Source organism: Macaca fascicularis, chromosome 14 (assembly GCF_037993035.2).
Source record: "Macaca fascicularis isolate 582-1 chromosome 14, T2T-MFA8v1.1".
Lineage (NCBI taxonomy): Eukaryota > Metazoa > Chordata > Mammalia > Primates > Cercopithecidae > Macaca > Macaca fascicularis.
In genome coordinates, this window is record NC_088388.1 from 21,765,995 (window position 1) to 21,788,699 (window position 22,705).

The 22,705-nt window shown below is 49.0% G+C and overlaps 1 protein-coding gene across 31 annotated transcripts in view; it reads right to left on the reverse strand.

Annotated features, from left to right (window-relative positions):
* The window catches only part of ACCS (1-aminocyclopropane-1-carboxylate synthase homolog (inactive)), a 29,645-nt gene extending 8,951 nt beyond the window's left edge, over window positions 1-20,694 (reverse strand). The window contains exons 1-15 of one of the 31 annotated variants that reach the window (XM_005578132.4): window positions 20,413-20,694; window positions 18,789-19,076; window positions 15,119-15,178; window positions 12,923-12,993; window positions 11,737-11,806; window positions 10,723-10,789; window positions 8,961-9,058; window positions 8,415-8,492; window positions 7,556-7,656; window positions 6,820-6,909; window positions 5,266-5,311; window positions 5,011-5,152; window positions 2,759-2,901; window positions 2,493-2,646; window positions 1,846-2,387 (exon numbers count right to left, since the gene is read on the reverse strand). In XM_005578132.4, coding sequence (XP_005578189.1) covers window positions 2,290-2,387; window positions 2,493-2,646; window positions 2,759-2,901; window positions 5,011-5,152; window positions 5,266-5,311; window positions 6,820-6,909; window positions 7,556-7,656; window positions 8,415-8,492; window positions 8,961-9,058; window positions 10,723-10,789; window positions 11,737-11,806; window positions 12,923-12,993; window positions 15,119-15,178; window positions 18,789-19,076 — 1,506 coding nt within the window. In that variant the 5' untranslated portion in view covers window positions 20,413-20,694 and the 3' untranslated portion in view covers window positions 1,846-2,289. Of the gene's footprint in view, window positions 1-1,845; window positions 2,388-2,492; window positions 2,647-2,758; window positions 2,902-5,010; window positions 5,153-5,265; window positions 5,312-6,819; window positions 6,910-7,555; window positions 7,657-8,414; window positions 8,493-8,960; window positions 9,059-10,722; window positions 10,790-11,736; window positions 11,807-12,922; window positions 13,153-15,118; window positions 15,179-18,788; window positions 19,077-19,432 lie in introns of those variants that run through there. The other 30 variants (XM_074013884.1, XM_005578131.4, XM_015434885.4 and 27 more) reach the window with 30 other exon arrangements.
* Window positions 20,695-22,705: the final 2,011 nt, after the last annotated feature.

Sequence of the window (22,705 nt, forward strand, 5' to 3'; positions counted from 1 at the left end):
CACTCCAGCCTGAGCAACAGAGTGATACTCTGTCTCAAAAAATAAACTTATTATCATTACGCTTATTGAAATGAATAAACGAGCTTGAGGTATAAAGAATAACTTTTAGAACTTCTGCTAATAAAAATATATTTGCTTAAATTTAAAACTCAAATAGATTAAAGTAGATTAGACTCAGCTAAAGAAAGAATTATTAAATGGAAAAATAGACCAAAACAAATTACCCTGAATGCAGCACAGAAAGATGAGAAAGAAAATATGAAAAAGAGATTAGAATACATGAAGACAGAGCAAGTTGATCTATATCATACATTTAATAGGAATTCCAGAAGGAGAGAAGAGGGAGAATGAGGCAGAAGAAATATTTGATGAGAATTTTCCAGAGCTGCTGAAAGAATCCACAGATGCAAGAATCCCAATACCCAAAATAAGATCAGTAAAAAGAAACCATCAAGATATATAATAGTAACACTGTATAACATCAGTGATGAGAGTATGTTTCAAAGGCATTGAGACAGAGGAAAGAGATCACCTTTGAAGAAGCCACAGACAGCTGGCTACTTGACAGGAACAATGCAAGTCAGAAAATAACTATTAACCTGGAATCCTATACTCAGTGAAATTCTTTCAACAATAGAGCAAGCCAGGAGTGGTGGCTCATGCCTGTAATCTCAGCACTTTGGAAGGCCAACGCGGGCGGATCACCTGAGGTCGGGAGTTCAAGACCAGCCTGGCCAACATGTTGAAAACCTGTCTCTACTAAAATTACAAATTAGCTAGGCATGGTGGCACACGTCTGTAATTCCAGCTACTTGGGAGGCTGAGGCACGAGAATCACTTGAACATGCGAGGCAGAGGTTGCAGTGAACAAAGATCACACCATTGCACTGTAGCCTGGGCAACAGAGTGAGGCTCTGTCTCAAATAAAATAAAATAAAATAAAATAAAATAAAATAAAATAGAGCAAAATACAGATAAGCAAAAACTGAAGGTTTATCATCAGCAGACCCTCATCAAAGGACACTGAAGTGCTATACTCCAGGCAAAAGAAAAGTGATCTCAAAAAGAAGTCTGAGGCCAGGCATGGTAGCTCACACCTGTAATTCCAACACTTCAGGAGGCCAAGGTGGGTGGATCACCTGAGGTCAGGAGTTCGAGATCAGCCTGGCCAACATGGCAAAATCCCATCTCTACTAAAAATACAAATATATGTCGGGCATGGTGGCAGGTACCTGTAATCCCAGCTACTCAGGAGGCGGAGGCAGGGGAATCGCTTGAACCTGGGAGGTGGAGGTTGCAGTGAGCCGAGATTGTGCCACTGCACTCCAGCCTGGGCAAAAAAGTGAGACTCCATCTCAAAAAAAAAAAAAAAAGAAAGAAGGAAAGCATCAGCTTCCAAGCAGGAGTGTCAGCACATGGGAAGGCTCCTCAGCACACAGCTTTATGGTCAGATCTAGAAGCTCATTTAGCCTCTGAATTAAGGCACCCCTGAAAATGGGGTAGGTGGCCCTCATCTGCTCCTTACAGTAGAAAAGCCAGCCTTGGTTAGCTTGGCCTCATGGCAGCCTCAGTTCAGGGTTGCAGCACCAAATCTTCCCCCAACGACCAACACTAGGTCACTCTGCTTTGGGGACATCAGTGAAGGCAGCTCTTTCAAAGGGAGAGGCAGAAGGAGTTTCCTGGAGACTGAGGGACTGCTTCAGCTCTCCTGACTTCCCCCATAGAGTCCTGTTCACCTCGTCCCAAGCAGAAGACGGTCCCAGGATCCCGGTGTGCTGTGAGCCCAACTGTCCTAAATGTGGGGAGAACAATCTGAACAAAACATTCATTCCATTCTCCTCGGAGTTTGGAAGTTATCACTTTTTTTTATTTTTCTGCACACTCTCCTGTATGTGCTGTTCCTTTACTCATTTCCATGGCGACAAAGAAAGAGGAATGATGGTGCTATCAGAAAGAAGGTACAGGTTGTTTGTTTTCTTTTCACATCCTCAGGAGGGCTGAGGCTCTGGTTAGAAGCAGTCACGACTCCTCCATTCTAAATAACTCACAATGGAGACATCGGGACTCTCCTAGTTTTGTTTAATAGGAGAGAGGGAGGGCCCAGGCTGAACCATAGCTTAAGGAGTTTCTCACGGCTACAGCAAAAGGCAAGAAACAGTTCTTTGGGTGCAAAGCCAAGTTAGACACCTTCCTGGCGAATGGCACATCCACAGTCGGTCTTCTGCAGCCCCGGAACGCCCCAGGTCCACAGTGGCTGCTGGGCCCTCTGGCCACGAGGCAATGAGCAGCTCACCTGCGTTGGTCACTTGGCTCCTGGCTCTGAGAGGAAGGAGGGTCTTCAGCCACTTGGGATTTGCCTGCAAGCACCTGCCGGACCCTCTGCATCCCTGGGAAGGGGAAGTGGGGGGCCAGTTGGCACTGATGGCCAGGTGGGTGGGGACAAACAAGCAGAAGCCAGAGTGAAGGCTGGGCTGGGAAGGCAGGCTGCTCACCCAGGCAAAGCCGGTGGGCCTGGTCTGAGAAGACAAAGCGAAACCAACCAGGCTCTTTACACTCGAAGGCCTTGCCAAAGGATAGCAGCACCTTGTTGTCCAAAAAGCGGCGCCAGAGCAGCATTTCCTCCTCAAAGGTGCCCTTGGGCAGGTACTGAAAGGGTGGAAGGGGCTCAGGACATAGCTGAGACCCCTCACCAACTGCCCCTCACCTGCTGGAGGGAAGCCTGAAACTCCCTCCCAGCCCGCACCTCCACTGGCATTACCTTTCTCAAGTCAACCCAGATGAAGAAGCCAGCCCCACGACTCAAGAAGGGGATCCCCAATGCCCTGAGCTCTTCCGAGACGTAGGTGTGGGCAGCCTTGAGCCGGGCATGGTTTTCCGGCAGGTACACCTGGTTGATCCAGTCTGTTTGGGTGAAAGAGAGGCCAGAAGATCAATCTTTCATCAACCCTCTACTTGGTCCCGCTAGTCTAAATGCTGTAAAGAAAAAGGCCATAAGCTGCCAGGATGCTGTTGAGTCCCTCCTCTAGCTGGCTGCTGTGGTGGGGAGGATTATGAAGGGGAGGTCAAGAAGGGATGGAAATCCAGTGTTCAATGTAAAGCACCTTAAACCTAGATACTCAGCCCTGACAGCTCCAGGTCCCACACTCCCTCAGGAGTCCAGAGCACAAAGTCCCCCAGGATAAAGAATCAAACCCAAGGTTTATCTAGTTCTAAAGTTCCAGAGTGATCCTTTGTAGTCCCACCGACCAAGGTTCAGATCCCAGTGTGGCCAATGACAAGGGTGGGTCCTTGGGCAACTTCACCTCTCTGACCCTCATTGTTTGTACTTTTTGTTGTTGCCATACAGTTCTAAGAATTCTAATATACGTATATATTTATGTAACCACCACCATAGTCAGGATGCTGAACAGTTCCACCACTCTAAAGAACACCCTGATGCTGTTTATAGTCACACTGGCCCCTTCCCTGCAAGCACAGATCTGTTCTCCATCACTACAGTTTTGCCTTTTCCAGAATGTCATCGAATTGGAATTATATAGCATGTAATCTTTTAAGGCTAGCTGCTTTCACTCAGCACGATTCCTTTGAAACTATCCCATGTTGCCATGGATTTTATTGCACAGTAGTGTTCCATTGAGTGGATGGACCACGGTTTTTGCATCCACACATCTGTGGAAGGACATTTGGGTTGTTTCCAGTTATGGGTGATTATGAATAAAGCAGAGGTTTTTGTGTGACCATCAAGGTCAATATCTAGGAGTAGGATTGCTGAATGACTTGGCAAGTGTATGTTTACCTTTATAAGAAACTGCTGAGCCGGGCGCGGTGGCTCAAGCCTGTAATCCCAGCACTTTGGGAGGCCGAGGCGGGCAGATCACAAGGTCAGGAGATCGAGACCACAGTGAAACCCCGTCTCTACTAAAAATACAAAAAATTAGCCGGGCGCGGTGGCGGGCGCCTGTAGTCCCAGCTACTCAGGAGGCTGAGGCAGGAGAATGGCGGGAACCCGGGAGGCGGAGCTTGCAGTGAGCCGAGATCACGCCACTGCACTCCAGCCTGGGCAACAGCGTGAGACTCCGTCTCAAAAAAAAAAAAAAAAAAAGAAACTGCTGAATTTTTTTCCAAAGTGGCTGAACTACTTACACTCCTACCAGCAATGTATGAGACTTCCAGCTGCTCCTTATCTTTGTCAACACTTGATTTTTAAAACTTTTAGCTACTATAGTGAGTGGGGTAGTATCTGGTCCTCATTTTCCTCATCTGTAAAATAATAAGGAAAATATAGGAATTCTTGCTTCCTAGGATTCTAAAGAGAATGAGATGATACAGCAGGTGCATTTGCTAGGCTCAGTAAATGGTGGCATTGACAGGTAACCTTTGCTATTTAAACTCACTATTTGAATCCAGGAATAGAACAGATTCACAGGAAGAGACATACTTCCATTACAACAATTTTTCCTTACAAGCTTCTTCTCTGTTTGTGTTGTTGTTGTTGTTAAAGACATGGTCTTACTCTGTCACCCGAGCGGGAGTGCAGTGGCATGACGAAGGCTCACTGTAGCCTCAACCTCACAGGCTCAAGTGATCCTCCCACCTCAGCCTCCCAAAGTGCTGAAATTACAGGCATGAGCCACCATGCTCGACCCTGCTCTGTTTTTTAAGTGCTCTCAGCTAATCATAATGAATTCACATTAATCAAGTGCCTATTATATGCCAGGCACTATTCTAATTGAATTACAAATCACACTAACCTGTTACAGGACAGGTACCATTATGATCCCTGCTTTACAGATGAGGAAACTGAGGCTCACACAGATAAAGAGGTAAAGCAAAGTGCCGCATGGACAGGAAGTGACCAAATAGGGTATGGACCCAGTCTGGGTCCAGAGCTGGTACTCTCTAACCCAACCCTAAATTCTTCTCATACAAGAAGCATCTATGATTCCTGGCTGTTCCCAGGATGCCTCCAACCCTCCTCCCATTTTCAGGTCACCAGGCCCAGGCAGTCACCACGGTCCCGCAGCAGCTGTGCCATCTGGTACTGAACCAAGCCACTGAGGCCGTGGTAGCGGCAGAGGGAAGCCACGGCAGTGGCCACGTCCTGGTTTTCTGTGTACAGTGTGCCAAAGCGGAGCCCAGACATCCCGAAATCCTGCAGGAAGAAGCACCCTAGGTGGTGGCCAGCCCTCCATGGAGGAAGCTGCTTCCACCCACCTCGCTGCCCTCCCACCCTCCTGACACCCCCAAGGCCAGCCAGGAACTCACCTTGCTGGTTGCCCACATCACGTGGGTCCTCTGGGGGTCAGGCAGCCTGCAGAGAGCACAGCGTGGGAACAGAGGCAACACAGAACTATGGGAACCCACACATGTTTGGTTGAACAAATGAAGAGATGGGTGGTTGAATCTAGTTTTGGTTCCGGGACAAGCCCTGGTTTCATCTCTTTGGACCACCCATTCCCATGCATCCTTTAGAGCAGGGGTCAGCAAATGACTGCCTGTGGGCCAAACCTAGCCTGCTGCCCGATTTTTATAAATAAAGTTTTATCGGAACACAGCCATGCTCATTCATTTACACAGTGTCTGTGGCAAATTTGAGTGAGAGAGCATATGGCCTGGAAAGCCTAAAATATTTATCATCTGGCCTTTGCAGGAAAAGTTTGCTGGCCCCTGATCTAGAGCCTAGCTCAAATGTCACTCATCAAAGAGACTTCCCCTAACCACTCCCCCTGGGATGAGGCCAATCAGGTACCCTAAACAGATCCTCTCACAGCTCCCTGGTCTCTCCCTTTTAGCATTCATCATGGCCATAATCCAATGGCTGGATGTGCATTTAGCTACTAAAATGTTTTTTTTCTGGCTAGAAATTAAAGTTCCACACAGGAAGGGCCTATGTCTTTCCTGTTCACTGTTGTATCTCCAGCACTTAGCACAGCACCTGCCATGAAATCGATGCTCAATAATTTTTTTTGTTAATGACTAACCAAGGATCATGGACAATCACTTTTTGTCTGTGCCTCACTTTCCTAATCCAAAAAATAGATGGGATTCACAATCCATGCTCCATTCACTCCTCAAGGCTTTGTGAAGATGAGAAGAGAAGGCTAATGGAAAGGACTTGACAGGGCTGAAGGTTCTGGACAAACAGCAGGAACTGTTAGAATTCCTGAAGGTCAGATTCACAGACGGCACACATGATCTGATCCCCGCTTTCTTTTTTTTCCCATAGAAACAGAGTCTCTCTATGTTGCCCAGGATGGTCTCAAACTCCTGGGCTCAAGCAATCCTCCCACCTTGGCCTCCCAAAGTGCTGGGATTACAAGCATGGGCCAGTGTGCCTTGAGGATGATCTGCTCCAAGTGTTCCCAAAGGTATTCTGGCCACAAATGCTTTGCTTACAGTAAACCTAATGAAAAACCCCAAAATGTAAATATCCAGAGGTGTTTGGCACATGCAAGGGGCTCCAGAGGTGCTGAGTGAATGAATGAGTGAGTAAATGAATGAATGAAAGAATAAAACTGGAGCCACTCTGGAGGTAAAGGAAACAGCAAAGAGGCCAATTTCCCATCCACTCAGCCCTAACTTAAGGAATCCTGAGGCCTCTTCTTGGAGTTCTCAGAAATTCCACAGAATAACTTGAAAATCACGAATCTAGCCCAAACCTCCCTACTTCTCATTAGGAGATCTGAGGACCAGTGGGATCAGCTGGGTGGAAATGGAATTGCTCTGGGCAGGCCATGCCCCGTGGGCTGAGCCAGAAAGTGGTCGGGGCTCCGTGGGATAATAGGGGCTGTGGGAGTTAGCTGAGTCGGGGAGCCTCACCTTTCCAGGCTTAGGACACTGCGGTACCCAGCTGACTCCTCAAACACGGACAGCATGTAGACCTCATCCACAATCACATGCAGCTTGTGCCTGGGGTGAGGCAGGGGGTGGGGAGGAGAGACTTAGTGTGTAGGGCAAATGCGTCCCGCAGGGTGGGGAGGCAATACATGAGAAAACCAGAGGGGCCGGGGTCTAGCCCCGGGTTATCAAACTTGTTTTTTCCAGAACACCTTTCTTTGACCTATTTTTCCAACAGAAAGCCATACCTATACAGCAGGTGACAGAGGAGCTTTTGAAGCACTGTAGGGGAGAAAGGGAGCCCTCGGGCACCTCCATGGAGGGGCAGGGGCATGCACAAGAGCTCGAGTCAGAGAGACGCAGGTTCAAGTCTGGCTCCACCCCTCACTTGACCACTCGAAGGCTCAGTGAGCTGGGCGTGATAACAGCATCAGTACCTGACAGGTTTGTTGTGAGGATTGTATGAGGCACATAAAGTGCTTAGCATGGTGCCTGGCCCCTAGAGTGTGCAATAATTGATAGCTATTGTTATAAAGAGCCAAAGAGAAAGAGGAATGGCATCCCACAAATCCCTGCTTCCCCACTCTACTGCCAAGGAAGGGCCAAAGCAAGTAGCAGCCCACAGTGGGGTGAAGAGAGTACAAAAACCTGCACCAAACCCACATTGGAACCCCAGGCTGCCCAGACCCTGTGTCGGGGCCAGTGTGGGGTACCTCACCTCTTGGCAAATACCAGGTACTCCTGCAGCTCTTCCGGGGAGTAGATGTCACCCAGAGGGTTCTGGGGGTTGATGAGGATGAGGCCTTTGACCTTCACACCCTGAAACCATCCGTTAGGATAGGCGACCCTCAGCTCTTCCCCAAGGCCAGAGCCACACAGTCAAAGGGGGCTGGTCACTGGAAGGCTCCCAGGGAGATTTGATGGGGACATGTTCATAACACAACATGAAGCAAACAAGCGGGACACAGAATTACATCGGCAGCATCAGATAAAGGCAGAGGCCAAGGACCAGAGAGAAATGTGTCCACATGCCAGTAGGTTACCTTTGCTGGTAGAATTTTGGGTGGGCCTTTTGCAGTTTCAAAATTCCTACAGTGAGTATGTATAGCTTTCATGACCGAAGTAAAAAAATTAAGTAGATTTTTGAAAAGTAGGCGGGAAAGGAATCACTGGAATACTGGTCTCTGTTCTTCTTTGGGAGTCCTCAGGTCCCCTCAAAGTGAGCAAGATTGCCCCCTCAAATGACCAGGGAGACTCGTTAAACCACAGACTCCTACACGCCACACTTGACCCACTGAACCAGAATCAGATGGATCAGCGATGGGGGTATCCTTAGTGACATTCCCTGGTTGATTCTCTGTGAACTGAGGTCTAAGAGTCTGTTTTGAAAGGGAAGACCCTCCCTGGGCAGGGTTCTGCCTGACTCCCAGAATAATTCCGTGCTACCACCCTACCTGTCTGTCCTCATCACTGAGTACCAACCCTACTCCTGGGAGGAGATCAGCCACAAGAAGAGGGGTCCAGGCCCTGCTCAGACCCACCCACTCCCAGCCTCGGGTTTGATTTGATCCCCAGACCTCAGAGTGAGCTTCTCGCAGGGCCATCTCCAGCTTCTCCACTGTGAGCTGGAAGGGGCGTGTGTCTAGCCCAGTGACCTGGAAAAAGACCCATCAGAGCCACCAGCCACATTCAGTGACCACTGCCCCCCAAACACACATGAACTCTCAGGCCTCTCCTCCCCTGTAAACCCCAGCCTCCTCAGAAGAGTCTCTGGAAAAGCAGGTGGGAGCCCCCGCCTCTTACTGCCATCCACCCCCACCCCACCACTTCAGGGACCCCCTCATCACTCTCGGGTGCTATACTTAGGTCTGCCCTGCTCTGTTCCCACCTCATTGTTTCTGGGTCTGGCTCTTGGCTTCTACATCATCCCCAGGGATCTCAGAGACTAGAACTTTGGAACCACTGGGGATCCCAGGCACAGGCAGCCATGTGGCAACAGAAGGCTCCATTCCCTACTCATCACAACCCCAGAGCCCTCAGCATGGACGACCCTCAAATTCAGACTCAGGAAACTCTTGACCACAGGCACGCCCCAGTTCTACCTGGGAAGCCAAGACTCTTACCTCACTGTCCAAGTAGACACAGGCCAGTCGGACATTGCCGTAGAGACACACGTGCTGTGTGATGGCGCCATAGTAAGGGGTGGGGATCAGGAAAGCCTCTGGGGGCAGGAGTGGGTGACGGCCTGTCACTTTCTGGCCAGAACACCCCAGACCCTCTGTCCACTGTCCCCACTCCCTCTCTAGGCCTTTAACTTCCTTGGGGACCATTTGGGGCATGCTTGCACTCTCAACTCCCAAAACACTTTCGAAAGCTTGGATCCACTGAGATCAGCCCCTGATATGGTTTGGCTGTGTCCCCACCCAAATCTCATCTTGAATTATAACTCCCGTAATTTCCATGTGTCATGGGAGGTACCTGGAGGGAAGTAATTGAATCATGGGGGCAGGTCTTTCCTGTGCTGTTCTGGTGATAGGGAAGTAAGTCCCACAAGATCTGGTGGTTTTATAGAGGGGAGTTCCCCTACACAACCTCTCTTGCCTGCCACCATGTAAGATGTGACTTTGCTCCTCATTCGCCTTCCACCATGATTGCGAGGCCTCCCCAGCCATGTGGAACTGTGAATCCATTAAACCTCTTTCCTTTATAAATTACCCAGTCTTGGGTATGTCTTTATTAGCAGCATGAGAACAGACTAATACAGCCCCCTTTCTAATTATTAACAGCTAACATTTGCTAAGCACTTACGATGTGATGGCAAATGCACTGAACATTTGTTTCTATTTTATCTCATTTGCTCCTGACAATTAGTCTCCGAAGTAGGTACTATTTATTATATCCTAACTTTATAGATGGGGAAACTGAAGCTTAGAAGGTTCCTGTTCTTGATTGTTCTGGAATGGGCAGGAAATTGCCTATCATATCCTTACAATGAATCTCTCGTTGATGGTTCAAATCCTGGTTACTACCTCTCTTTGTGTGACTTTGACAAGTTAACCTCCTGTGCCTTAGTCTCCTCATCTGTAAAATGGAGATCATCATAGAACCAACCTCATTGAAGTATTGTGAGGATTAAACAAAATACTCTACATAAAGCCTTAGGCCAGTCCCTGGAACACAATTCATTAAATGTTACTAATAATCTCATTATTAATTAAGTTACCATGAATGGGTCTCTTTTCCTTGCAACCAGTAACCCCTGACCATAACTGATTCTTAAAACAATCTGCTCTTGCGGCAGGCACTGCTGGCTGGCTGCCCATTCAACAGCCATTTCAATTTCCTTCTGTGCTAAGACAGTACCAGTTTTTTCAGGCATGACCAACAACATGTCTGAGGAAGGTTGGCCTTCCCCTAGCCCTGGGGGACAAACCACGTCTGGTTTCAGGCAACCCTTTGCCAGGGACCATTTTGGAGATAGGTTTATGAGTCAGTTCTGGTCAGGAAGATAGAAGGGGGCCTCTTCTGGGAAACAGCATCCCTATCCCCATCTCCTGATAAAAAAGAGACAGGCATGGCACGACCACATCCCTTTCTTCCTGCTCTAAGACACACTGTCACGTGAGGATGCGACAGCCCCCTTATGAGCATGAAGCAGCCAAGGTCATGGCAGAGAGAAAGCCCAGGACCCCAATATCACACTAACCTCCCCTGGAACTGCTGACCCCCGGGTGCTTTGTCAAGTCACTTATTCACGCCCCCTGCAATCTAGTATATTCTAGTGTGCCTGAAAGCATACTATTGCAGCCCTTGAGGCCAGGCAACGGGGGGCCCTGTAGGCACAACGGGGCTCACAGTGCAGGGCAGGCCACAGAGATCACTTACCCCCCGCCTCACACAGCACCGTGGCCAGAGCAGAGAAGAGCGAGGCACCACCATTCAGGACAACCACCTAAGGGTGACATATCCAAGGGATGAAGATGAACCAGTTCCAGGAGTGGGCGGGGACCCGCAGCCTCCCAGGACAGCACAGAGGGAGCGTCAGGCCCTGCCTTGGTGCCACCTGGGGCTCTGTCACAACAAAGCCACTAGACTAACAGCCAAGCTCATCCGTGTGGACCCTGCTCCAGATCATCTGAGCCAGGAAGAGGGGGCTGGTCACTAAGAGGGTCTTGCCTGAGGGTGTGGAGGCAGAAGGCCCACAGAACAACATGGGGTGGAAATTATACCCAAACTCTAAACATCGAGGAGGGAGAAGGTATTCCTAATTCTACTTTGAAACAAATCAAAACTATGTGAAGGGCAGATCTCAACCCCAGCTTACCCTCAGGCCAGCCAAGAGGTGGGGAATGGAAGCCAGGCTTAGTGGCTCACACCTGTAATCCCAGTACTTTGGGAGGCTGAGGCGGGCAGATTACTTGAGGTCAGTAGTTTGAGAGTAGTCTGACCAACATAGTAAAACCCCGTCTCTACTAAAAATACAAAAATTAGCCAGGCATGGTGGTGCACGCCTGTAATCCCAGCTACTCGGGAGGCTGAGGCAGAAGAATCACGGAAACACAAGAGGCAGAGGTTGCAGTGAGCCAAGATTGCACCACTACATTCCTGTCTGGGAGACTGAACAAGAGTCTGTCTGGAAAAAGAAGGAGGAGGAGGAGGAGGAGGGAGGGAGGGAGGGAGGGAGGGACGGAGGGAGGGAGGGACGGAGGAAGGAAGGGAGGGAGGGAGGGAGGGAGGGAGGAAGGAAGGAGGGAAGGAAGGAAGGAAGGAAGGAAGGAAGGAAGGAAGGAAGGAAGGAAGGGAGGGAGGGAGGGAGGGAGGGAGGGAGGGAGGGAGGGAGGAAAAAGATGGAGAGGGGAGGCAAGAGAACAGGAAGGAGCAGTGGAGGGGGCTACTCACATTCTCTGGTCTCAGTGGCGCTGGGCTCTTGCAGTAGAAAGACAGGAACTTGGCCACTTCCTCCCGGAGGCTGAAGATAAGACAAATAGGCAGTGCTTGCCAGATGGTCCCCAACCCACGGTGCATCCCGAAGCTCCTCTGGTGAATCCTCAGGCACCTGCCATCACTATTCCCTAATTTCCCACGATGGGGGTGTGGGTGCCTCTGTCTCCACTCCTCAGCACCCACCTTCTCCTCCCCACTACCCACATGCATTGCAGTGGACACCCCACCGCACCTAATCAGGAGATTTCAGGGATTATCAAAAGTAACACTCTCTATGGAGATCTAGCTAATTATACGAATAAACATTATTACTACAACAATAACTAATAGCACCATTATTGTTGCTCATATATTTTAAGCATTTACCTTATACAAATGTTATTTAGAAGACTTTTACTTACTCTTCATAATAATCCTATGATGTGGTTACTACTATCATTATTATTATTACTCCCATTGTACAGTCAAAGAAACAAAAACTGAGATTTAAAGGAATTAAGTCACTTGCTGGTAAGAGGCACAGTCCACACTCAAGCCCAGTGGTCTGACTCCAGGGCCCATCATCCTAATGACTACATTAGAAGAACACATGCTTTGCAATCAGTCTTGGGATCAGGTCCTGCTCAGCTGCTGAGCCCTTAGAACAGTGTCCCCAAGCAAGTGTTCAATAAGCACAAGCTACTATTAGTGTTACTTACCACCTCCCCTTTTAGTATTAGGAAAAGGCCCCAGCCAGCTCCCCCAACAGCAATTATGGCTTCTCTAAAGCTACCAACAAAGCAGGGACAAAGACTCCTCGCCTGAAGGCCCTCCGCATGCTACAGAGCCAGGTTCCCAGAAACCAGACTAGAGACCCCTGTGCTGAGGTGGGACTGGCAGGAGACCCCAGGTCACCAGGTCTCCAGAACTAGGCCCTCAGCCTACTGCAAGCTTTCTCAGCCTCCCACTACTGATGTTCGGGGCCGGGTCATTCTTCATGGTGGCGGCTGTCCTGTGCATTGTAGGAACTTTAGCAGCAACCCTGACCTCTACACACCAAATGCCAGGAGCACCTGACTTCCCAGTTCTAACAACCAAAAATGTCTCCAGACATTGCCACACATCCCCAGGGGGCCAAACTCACCCTATGGCAACTACTTACAACAGATGTCCCCTCCAGTCAGCGTACTGCAGCAGGGACGGCTCCACTCTCTGCATGTCGCTCTGACTCAGCTGGGGACAGACAGGGAAGAGCGGGGCTGAGGGCCGGCACTGCTGCCTGTATCCACAGCACAGGGCAGGTAAAGCTGAATGCTTGTTCTGCTCATCAGAGAAACCGTGAGAGGCGCAGACAGTGACAGCTTTCTCATACCCATGTTCCAGGTGAGGAAACTGAGGTCCAAAAAAATGAGGTCACTCAGCCAAGGTCACAGAGCTGGCAAGTGGCAGAGCTGAGACAAAAACCCCAAATTTTTGACTCCTAGTCTGGCACTCTTTATACAACACTGCCACCTAAAAAATTGGAGGGGTGGGTTTGCAGAAGCAGTAACGGGAGACCACACTGATCAGCATCTCCATGGGGGCGACAGAAGACACTGAGAGCTAGAACCTCAGTCTTGGCTCCAACTTCTACAGGGACTTAGGCCACTGTCTTCCTGTAAGCTCAGCTTGACCTCACACTTTGGAAGACATAGCAGTTTCTAGACCACCCACTCCATGACCAGGTGCTAGGTTAGAAACTCCTACTATTGTAGGCACTTTGTCAAAGAAGGCCCAATGCAGGGGCCTTGCGCACTGGGGCCAAAAGGAAGAAAGGGAATCAGCCACTTCTACATAACTGGGTCCAGCCTTCGCCCTCTCTCCCTTCCTCCCTTAGAGCCACAATGTCCAATATGGTAGCCACTGGCCACATGCGGCAAATGAGCATTTGAAATGTGGTTCAACTGAATTAAGACACACTGGATTTTGAAAAGTTGGTAGGAAAAAAGTATGTAAAATATATCATTAATAATTTTTATACTGATGACATGCTGAAATGGTCATATTTTGAATATATTGGGCTAAATAAAATATATTATTAAAATTAATTTTTACCTGGAATCTTTTTTATTTTTTTAATAGAAAATTTAAATTGCTATATGTGGCTCACCTTTTATTTCAGTGTTTAGCTGCCTGAGAAGAAGGAGCTGGCTTTAGGTAAAACAGGCCTTTAAAATCTATTCCAGAGCCGGGCACAGTGGCTCACACCTGTAATCCCAGCACTTTGGGAGGCTGAGGCAGGGAAATCACGAAGTCAGGAGTTCGAGACCAGCCTGGCCAAAATGATTAAACCCTGTCTCTACCAAAAATACAAAAATTAGCCGAGCGTGGTGGTGTGTGCCTGTAATCCCAGCTACTTAGGAGGCTGTGGTAGGAGAATTGCTTGAATCCGGGAGGAGGGGGTTGTAGTGAGCTGAGATCATGCCACTACACTCCTGCCTGGGCAACAGAGCGAGACTCCATCTCAAATAAATAAATTAATTAAATATATTCCCTATAAGCCCTTTCCCTTGGGGTTGAGATTTCTCACCTTTGGAAATATGTTCCTTTGGGTTAAGCATTGCTGTCTCTACAAACCCAAACTCTGCCACTGCCACCTTGGGAGACACATTTATTAGACGTTGTCAGTGGTTGCTAAGATGGCTCACCCCAGCTCAAGAAATCGGATTATAAAATTTCAGAAATGTTTCAAGCTGTGTTAAAACAGCCACTTTAAAAAAGCAAATTAATATAAACGGACAATGAAATAAATTATCTTACAAACAAAGGTGATAAGCACTCAAACATCATCGCTTCCTGATTTGCTAGTACCTTTTACTATCTATGCTTTTGAGGTCAGTTCTGTCTACGTGTCTGTATGGTGAAAATATTACCTAAGTGTGCTCGTGCACCTCTCTTCCAACTCTGCCTGCAGTGATATCACAAGAGGAGGTTGAAATTGGCCATGGTGGGAGTATTTACACTATGGAAATTGGCAAAGCTACACATCGGGGGTTTATTTTTGTCCCCCTGAAGAGCTACTCGCTAAATATCTACACCACAAAGCACTGAGTGTTTCCCTCTGAGATCAGGGGACCCAACACAGCGGGAGGGACTGAGTGATTAAGAGTCTGCAGAGATGAAGAAATAGGACTAGAGGGGGAAAGTAACTCACTTAAGAACACGCAGAAAACTGTCCCAAGGTTGGCCTGGAACCTGGGTCTCTTGATTCCCAGGCCAGGGCCACTGAGCCAAGCAGTAGGCTCCTGTTGGGAAAGCGTCCCAGGGAAGACAGCTCCTCGGAGCTAGTGATGCCCCCCAGAGGTGCCCTAGGACTTACCCGCCAGGACAGCAGGTCAAAGCAGAGTTTGTTCTCACTGACACCCAAGTTGATGATGCCCTGAAGGTACAGAGGCAGGGTTAGCATGGCAGGGGGTGCCAGTGAAAGGCCCCAGGAGCCCATGGAGGCAGCAAAGCAAAATGGGAGCTCTCTACAACCCCACCCTTTCAACCACCCCTCCTTGCCTTTGCTCAAGGTGTGCCTTCTGATCAGCTGCCTGATCCCATCTTCCCATTTCTAAAGCTCTGTCCAAACGCCATGTCCTCCAGGAAGTCCCCCCTATAATGCCACCCGGAAGGGATCTTTTCTTCTGCATCCCACAGCTCTTGATCTGTCCCCTTTAGAGCACTGGTCAGTTTCCACCCCAGGTCACAGGGATTGACATACACACCATATCTCCCGTACTGAGGGTAAGCTCCCTGAAGGACAGATGTGTGCTGAAGACACTGCCGTGTCTCTCGAGGGGCTTAGTGGGACTCAACACACATTTACAGAATGAAAGAAGACAGAGGGTATATTGGCAGTCTGGCAGGAACAGAAGCAAAGGTGGGTGTAGATCAAGAACAGGTTCCTTTGCCAGTGCAAATACTCCCCCAGGAGACCCTGCAACATTACACAATACCTTGATCCCCACTCCATAGGCATTTATTGTCACAGGAGAGGCTGACAGGCATAACCCGAGCTCTCCCTTACAGAGTCCCCACGGAGACTCGGTGTAGCCTCACAGCTAACTGCTGACCCCTGAGTTACTGCAGGGGAAGTGAAGGAAGGAAGATGAAAAAGTAAAACCTGAATGAGCTCAGACTATGACAAAATGAAAGGCAGTGCTCCTTCATGCCCTGGGAAGCAAGCTGGGAAGCTCCTCCAAACAGAGCCAATCTATTCACACATCCTGGCAGCTCCAACTTCAAAACACATGCACAGTCCAACCATGTCTCACCCTCCACCGCTGGGACCCTGGTATGAGCCACCATCATTTCTCGTCTATATTATTACAACAGCTTCCCTCCTCTCTCTGTGCATTCTCTTACCTGCCAAGTCAAATCTCCATACAGCAGTCCAAATCATCTTTCCAAACCCCAAATCAGACCACACTGCTCCTCCTTTGAATACCTCTTATTCCACTTTGTCCAAAATCAGAAGGCTCACCAGGTCTTCTGGGGCCCTACAGGATCTATGACCTCCACCACCCCATCACCTTTCTGACCCCATCACCTGCCCATCTTGGTTTTGGCTTTATTCCAGCTCCAGTGGCCCCTCTGCTGTCCCTTGAACTCATCAAGCATGACCCAAGCCTGGAGCCTTTGCACTGGCTCTTCCCCTCTACTGGGAATGCTCTTCCCTAGATAACTGCATGGCTCACTCCCTGTGGCAGGCAGCCTCTAAGGTCCCAGCCTCCTGGCATTCACACCCCTTGAGTGTGGGCTGGGCCCAGCAATGTGCTTCTAATGAACAGAATAGGCAGATAAGGTGGGATGTCACTTCTGAAGTTAGGTTATCAAGAGTCTAAGGCTTCCATCTTGGGTACCCATGACCTCTCATTCTCTCTTGAATCACTTGCCCTGAGGGAATCTAGTTGCCATGTCATGAGGCAATTCTGTGAAGAAGCCCACATGGAGAAGAACTGAAGCCTGCCAATAAGCATGAGAGTGTCATTGGAAGTAGAGCCTCCCATCCAATCCCCTGGCCCCAAGTCAACCTTTCAGATGAGACCACAGCCCCAGCTTTATGGCACCTTCACAAAAGATCTTGTGGCTGGGTGCGGTGGCTTGGCCGGGCGCAGTGGCTCATGCCTGTAATCCCAACACTTTGGGAGGTTGAGGCAGGCAGATCACCTGAGGTCAAGAGTTCGTGGCCAGCCTGGCCAACACGGCAAAACCCCATCTCTACTAAAAATACAAAAATTAGCCGGGCACAGTGGCACACGCCTGTAATCCCAGCTACTCGGGAGGCTGAGGCAGAATCACTTGAACCCGGGAGACAGAGGTTGTGGTGAACCGAGATCATGCCACTGCACTCCAGCCTGGGTGACACAGCAACACTCCATCACAAAAAAAAAAAAAGATCTTGAGCCTGAGGCATCCACCAGGATTCTGAACCCCAGAAATTATGCACTGTTGTTTTAACTTGCTAGATTTGAGGTCATTTGTTACGCAACGATAACTAAGACAATCCCTCACTTTTTCCAGGTATCTGCTCAAATGTTCACCCTATTAAAATAGCCTTCTGTGACCTCCTTCTACTTAATAGCAACATCCCCAGCCCACCCATCATTCTCTGTCTTCTTTACCCTGGTTTATGTTTCTCTATAGTATTTACCACCATATAGTATATATATTTTTTCTCTGTCCATTCACTGTCTGTCTCCCTAACTAGAATATGAGCTCTATGAGGATCAGAACTTTGTTTCTGTTCACATCTATATGGTAGATGCTCAACAAATAAGGATTATTAAAGGGTTACCGTAACAGCTTTCTGACTCCTGAAGGCATTATGAGAATAGCTTATATTGGGGACAGAAAATATTAATAGCAGCTATCATTTATTGAGTAGCACTGTGCTAAAAACTTCATATACTTGCTCTCATTTAATCTTGACTCTTCTACACAGCAGGTATTATTATCCCATTTTATTTTATTTTTGTTTGTTTCCTGTTTTTTGTTTTTTGTTTTTTTTTTTTTGAGACGGAGTCTCGCTCTGTCGCCAAGGCTGGAGTGCAGTGGCCGGATCTCAGCTCACTGCAAGCTCCGCCTCCCGGGTCCACGCCATTCTCCTGCCTCAGCCTCCCGAGTAGCTGGGACTACAGGCGCCCGCCACTTCGCCCGGCTAGTTTTTTGTATTTTTTAGTAGAGATGGGGTTTCACTGGGTTAGCCAGGATGGTCTTGATCTCCTGACCTCATGATCCACCCGTCTCGGCCTCCCAAAGTGCTGGGATTACAGGCGTGAGCCACCACGCCCGGCCTGTTTCCTGTTATTTTGAGACAGGGTCTCACTCCGTTGCCCAGGCTAGAATGCAGTGGCGTGATCTTGGCTCACTATAGCGTTGACCTCCAGGTTCAAGCAATCCTTCCACCTCAGCCTCCCCAGTAGCTGGGACCACAGGTGCACACCACCACACCCTGCTAATTTTTTTATTTTTATTTTTTTGTGGTGATGGGGTCTTGCTATGTGGCCCAGGCTGGTCTCAAACTCCTGGCCTCAAGGGTTCCCTCTGCCTCAGCCTCCCAAAGTGCTGGGATTACAGGCGTGAACCACCATGCCTGGTGTCATTATTTCATTTTAGAGATAATTTAAGATTCAAGGAAGTGAAGTAACTAGCTCAGCAATAAACAACCTATAAGTAAAACAGTTGCGACCTGAACCTTAGTTCTGCCCTAGCTCTAAAGTTGGACAGTTGACAGGTCATGGGTCAGAATCCATAGAAGAACATCGTGTGGCTCTTGAATTCCTCCCTCACAAATCAAGGTCCCCTGTATTCCAAATGGACCATTTCCTGATCCAGGCAGTACACTGGAGCCTCCCTAAGCTACATCAGAAGCCCTCTTGGAGGTCAGAGGACCGTAACTCCAACCTCACAAGAGCAGGCTGGATGCTGCCTTATTGGTCAAGGTAGGGTACCCCACCCTGCAGTTCCCTCTCGGGTGCCAGTGGGAGGGGAGCTTCACTCACACTGGGGTTCTTGTTCTCATCATACTCATCCATGTGGTAGGTCCTGTAGCCCTCCTCAGCGGAATCCCAGAACCATTTAATCATTCTTCCTCTAGAGGACAGGTAGGAGGTATCAGGGGAGAGCATGGCAGAATCACCCACTCCAGGGAGCTCTGGCAGCTTCTGGTCCAGTTTTCTGGAGCATTCTCCTTCTAGATCATCCCCATGGCTACTGCCCAGGTCCTGCAGGCAGGTGGGGCCCAGACAGGTGGTGGGAGCACTGAAGTCCTTTTGAGGAAGTGTGAACATCTGCAAAAAGACAAAATTCACAGGCCTGCTCAAGGGATTTCCACAGCACCAAGCATCAGAAAGGAGTTGGAGTCATGGGAGTTCCCTTTCTCTTATTCCCTTCCTTTAGGTTTATGCAAAAACCTCCCTTCCTTTAGGTTTATGCACTCATCACTTCCTGTGTCCCTTAGTTGTAACCATATGTGCAATGACTTCAACAAGAAAAACCTGTTAAGGACCTAGTATGTGCCAGGGACTGCACTTGCCATATTTATATGACTTTAATGTATTGCTGCTTTAGCGTGTTCTACTTCTGCATAAGTTTTTCACTCTGCAGCCTAAAAGGTCATCAACATTCTTCTTCCATCCTTGCTCACCTCAATTACCAAATGCCAGGTTAAAATTTCTTGAGTTAAAGCAGAGCATCGCCTGGGAGTCCTGGGGGTCTTGTGGTGTAAAGGGTAGGATGAGATCATGTGGTACTCTGAGGCGGATAGTGGGTGGGAACCGAGGGGAGGGAGGAATGGGGGTCTCCATAAGTGCAGACACCCCAGGCAGAGCTCCAGTGACTGCCTCTTCAGTCCTGAAGAAAAGAGGTGTGGACACCAATGAGGGTGGTCTACTCCTGACCGCGGGTGTGAACTCCTTCACTTCTCTAAGCCAGTTTAGTTTCCTCATCTGCACAGTGGATATAACAGTAATCACCTCGGTTTGGCCGTGAAGATACAAATATATGGGTTAGTGACAATAAAGTACTTAGAACAAATCCTGGCTGATGATAAAAGTTCAATAAAATATGAGTCATTAGAGCATAAGTAACTCCTTGCCAATTTTCCAGTCCTGATGCACAACACAAGCTCTGATACACCGGGTGCACCAGAAACTCAGGGGGTACCCGCAGTTAAATTTTCCTCTGCAAAGTCTTCTCAGGGGGACTCTTTAAATTGGCTGGGCTCTCCCGAGAGCGCTCACCTCCGGCTCTCCCGACAGCCGAGGTCCGAGGAAGTACAGCACTGTGGGCGGAAGCCGGGGTGGGAGCAAAGCCTGGGATCTGGGAGCGGCGCGGTTCAAGCCTCCAGGCGTCCAGTGGGACGGCGGCGAATCCACAGCCAGACACACCCGCGCCCGATTAAGCAGGCCTTGGAATCCCGCAAGTGGGGCGGCTACCGCGCACGAAGAACCGAAACGGCCTTCTACAGGGCGGAGGATGTCTCGCGAGAGACGACTCCAGGTTTCCAGGCGAAGGAAGTGCGATCGGTGCCAAGGGATTCGAGATGGAAGGGCAGAGGCTTTTGCAAAGTGCACACAGGGAGGCCTGAACGGCTTCCTCCTCTGCAAAGTAGGGGATCCCACCTACTTGGCGGAGCTGGAGGAGCTGGCACTCTGCAGGCGCGTATCACATGTTGGTTTCCTCCACCGGTAAACGCCCTCCGTCCGGCTCGTTACGCGCGGGTGAGGACAGCGCCGCCCTGCGCTCGGACTAGGAAACTTGAGGGCCGTCTGCCCCGGGCCGGGCTTCCTGGCCTGCTCAGGGCGCAGTTTGTTCCCTCGCCGCTCAGGCCGGGTGCAGTCTCGGCGGGGCCTACGCTTTAAGGGTCACACACGAGGTCTGACCGCGGGACCGGGAAAAGGGAAAGGGGCCCCTTTCAGCGAGGAAGGGGCGGAGCGCCGGTTCCCACCTCCACTCTGGGTGGCTTGCGCGTGCGGGGCCGCCGCCGGGCCGGGTGGGGTCAGTCACCTCCCTCTGCCACCTGGCCTTGGTTCTCCAGTTTTCAAAGGAGGTTAGAGCCACAGAAATTTCTTGGCCAAAGTATGCTTGGCTGCGGCCCCCACAAAGCGCTTTTTAGATTCGGGTGTGAGCATCCTTGTGGCCTTTCATCGCAGCTTGTCATTTCTGCCCCTTTTATTTGTAGGGGATTTTCTTTAGCCCTCATAGGTTCTTAGTTGGGGGAGACTCCTGTTACAAAAGACAAATTAACAAGAGAAAAACAAACACAAATTTACTGACATGTATATTTCATAATAGAAGGGAATGAGTTGCTCTGGAAGAGGTGACCTTGAATTCCATTTTTTATAGCATCTTCAACAAAGAACAGTAATTTTTTTAAGTTACAAGACAAAGAAATAGGACTTCGAGTCTCTCCAGGAGGCAACTTGTGAGACGGCAAAAAACAAAAACAAAACAAAAAAAAAAAACAAAGGCCAGTTAGTCAAGCTTGTTAATGTAAATTCCTCTGATACCATCTCCAGGCTGTAGGGGTCTAAAGTAGTCTTCGTTCTCCCAGGTAGACAGAGGGACAGGATACCTTTTGTCTTTGTAAACCTGTGTCCTACTTTTAGGCCAGGGTAGAGAGCTTTCCTGAATCTGCTGCTGCTTGTCTTTAGCACAATCCTTCATGTTTTGGGGAGGCATGTCCTGGTCTCCCACATGTGGCTGCAACATTTGTTGAACTCTGGCTAGGCGTTCTGGCCCACGCCTGTAATCCCAACACTTTGAGAGGACAAGGTGGGACCATCCCTTGAACCAAGGAGTTTGAAACCAGCCTAGGCAACATAGGGAGACCGTGTCTCTACCAAAAAAAGGTTTGTGTGTTTTTTTTTGAGACGGAGGCTCGCTCTGTCGTCCAGACTGGAGTGCAGTGGCAGGATCTCTGCTCACTGCAACCCTCGCCTCCCGGGTTCAAACAATTCTTCTGCCTCAGCCTCTGGAGTAGCTGGGACTACAGGCGTGCACCACCACACCTGGCTAATTTTTGTATTTTTAGTAGAGTCGGAGTTTCACTATATTGGCCAGGCTGGTCTTGAACTCCTGACCTCTTGATTCACCCGCTTCGGCCTCCCAAAGTGCTGGGATTGCAGGCCTGAGCCACCACTCTCAGCCAAAAGGTTTTTGTAAATTAGCCAGACATGTGTTTGTGGTTTCAGGTACTTGGGAGGCTGAGGTGCAAGGATCACTTGAGCTCAGAAGGTAGAGGCTGCAGTGAATATGATCGTGCCACTGCACTCCCACCTGGGTATTTGCAAACTCTGTCTAAAAACAAAAAACAACAAAAAAATTACATATATATATAATTTTAAAAGTATTTTTCAAACTTTGCCCTAAGATCTACATATTCTGGCAGTGGGTACAGTGGGCACCCAGTCCCAGGTAGCGCTGCAATCTCTGAGGTGCCTTGAATGGGAAAGTCTTCTTTCCCCATGGAAGGATATAAGCAGAATCTCTCAATACAGGTATGGCTGGGAAGGCATGGCTGTCTTCTGGCCATTCCACTTCTTGTCTTCACTTTTACCTTGCCACTAGCTAACACTGTGACCTCGAGAAACTCTCATGACTTTTTTGGCCCTGAATGTTTTCTTCTGTAAGATAAGGAAGTCATCATTTCCCTCTATTTAAATCTTAACTCTATGTAATTCACATCTCAGTGAACGCCTGTTATATGCCAGGTCTCTGTAAAGTGCGAGGATACGGTGATGAGCAAGACAAACCAAAGCCTGCATGACTGATTGGGAAGGCCGACTTACAATGTGGGGACTATTTAAAAAATACTATTTACTGGGTACCATGGAAGCATACAGCAGGGGGATTTAACCCCACCAAACAACAAACACAGGCATTTGTCCTACGTAGAAGACATACACACACATTACAT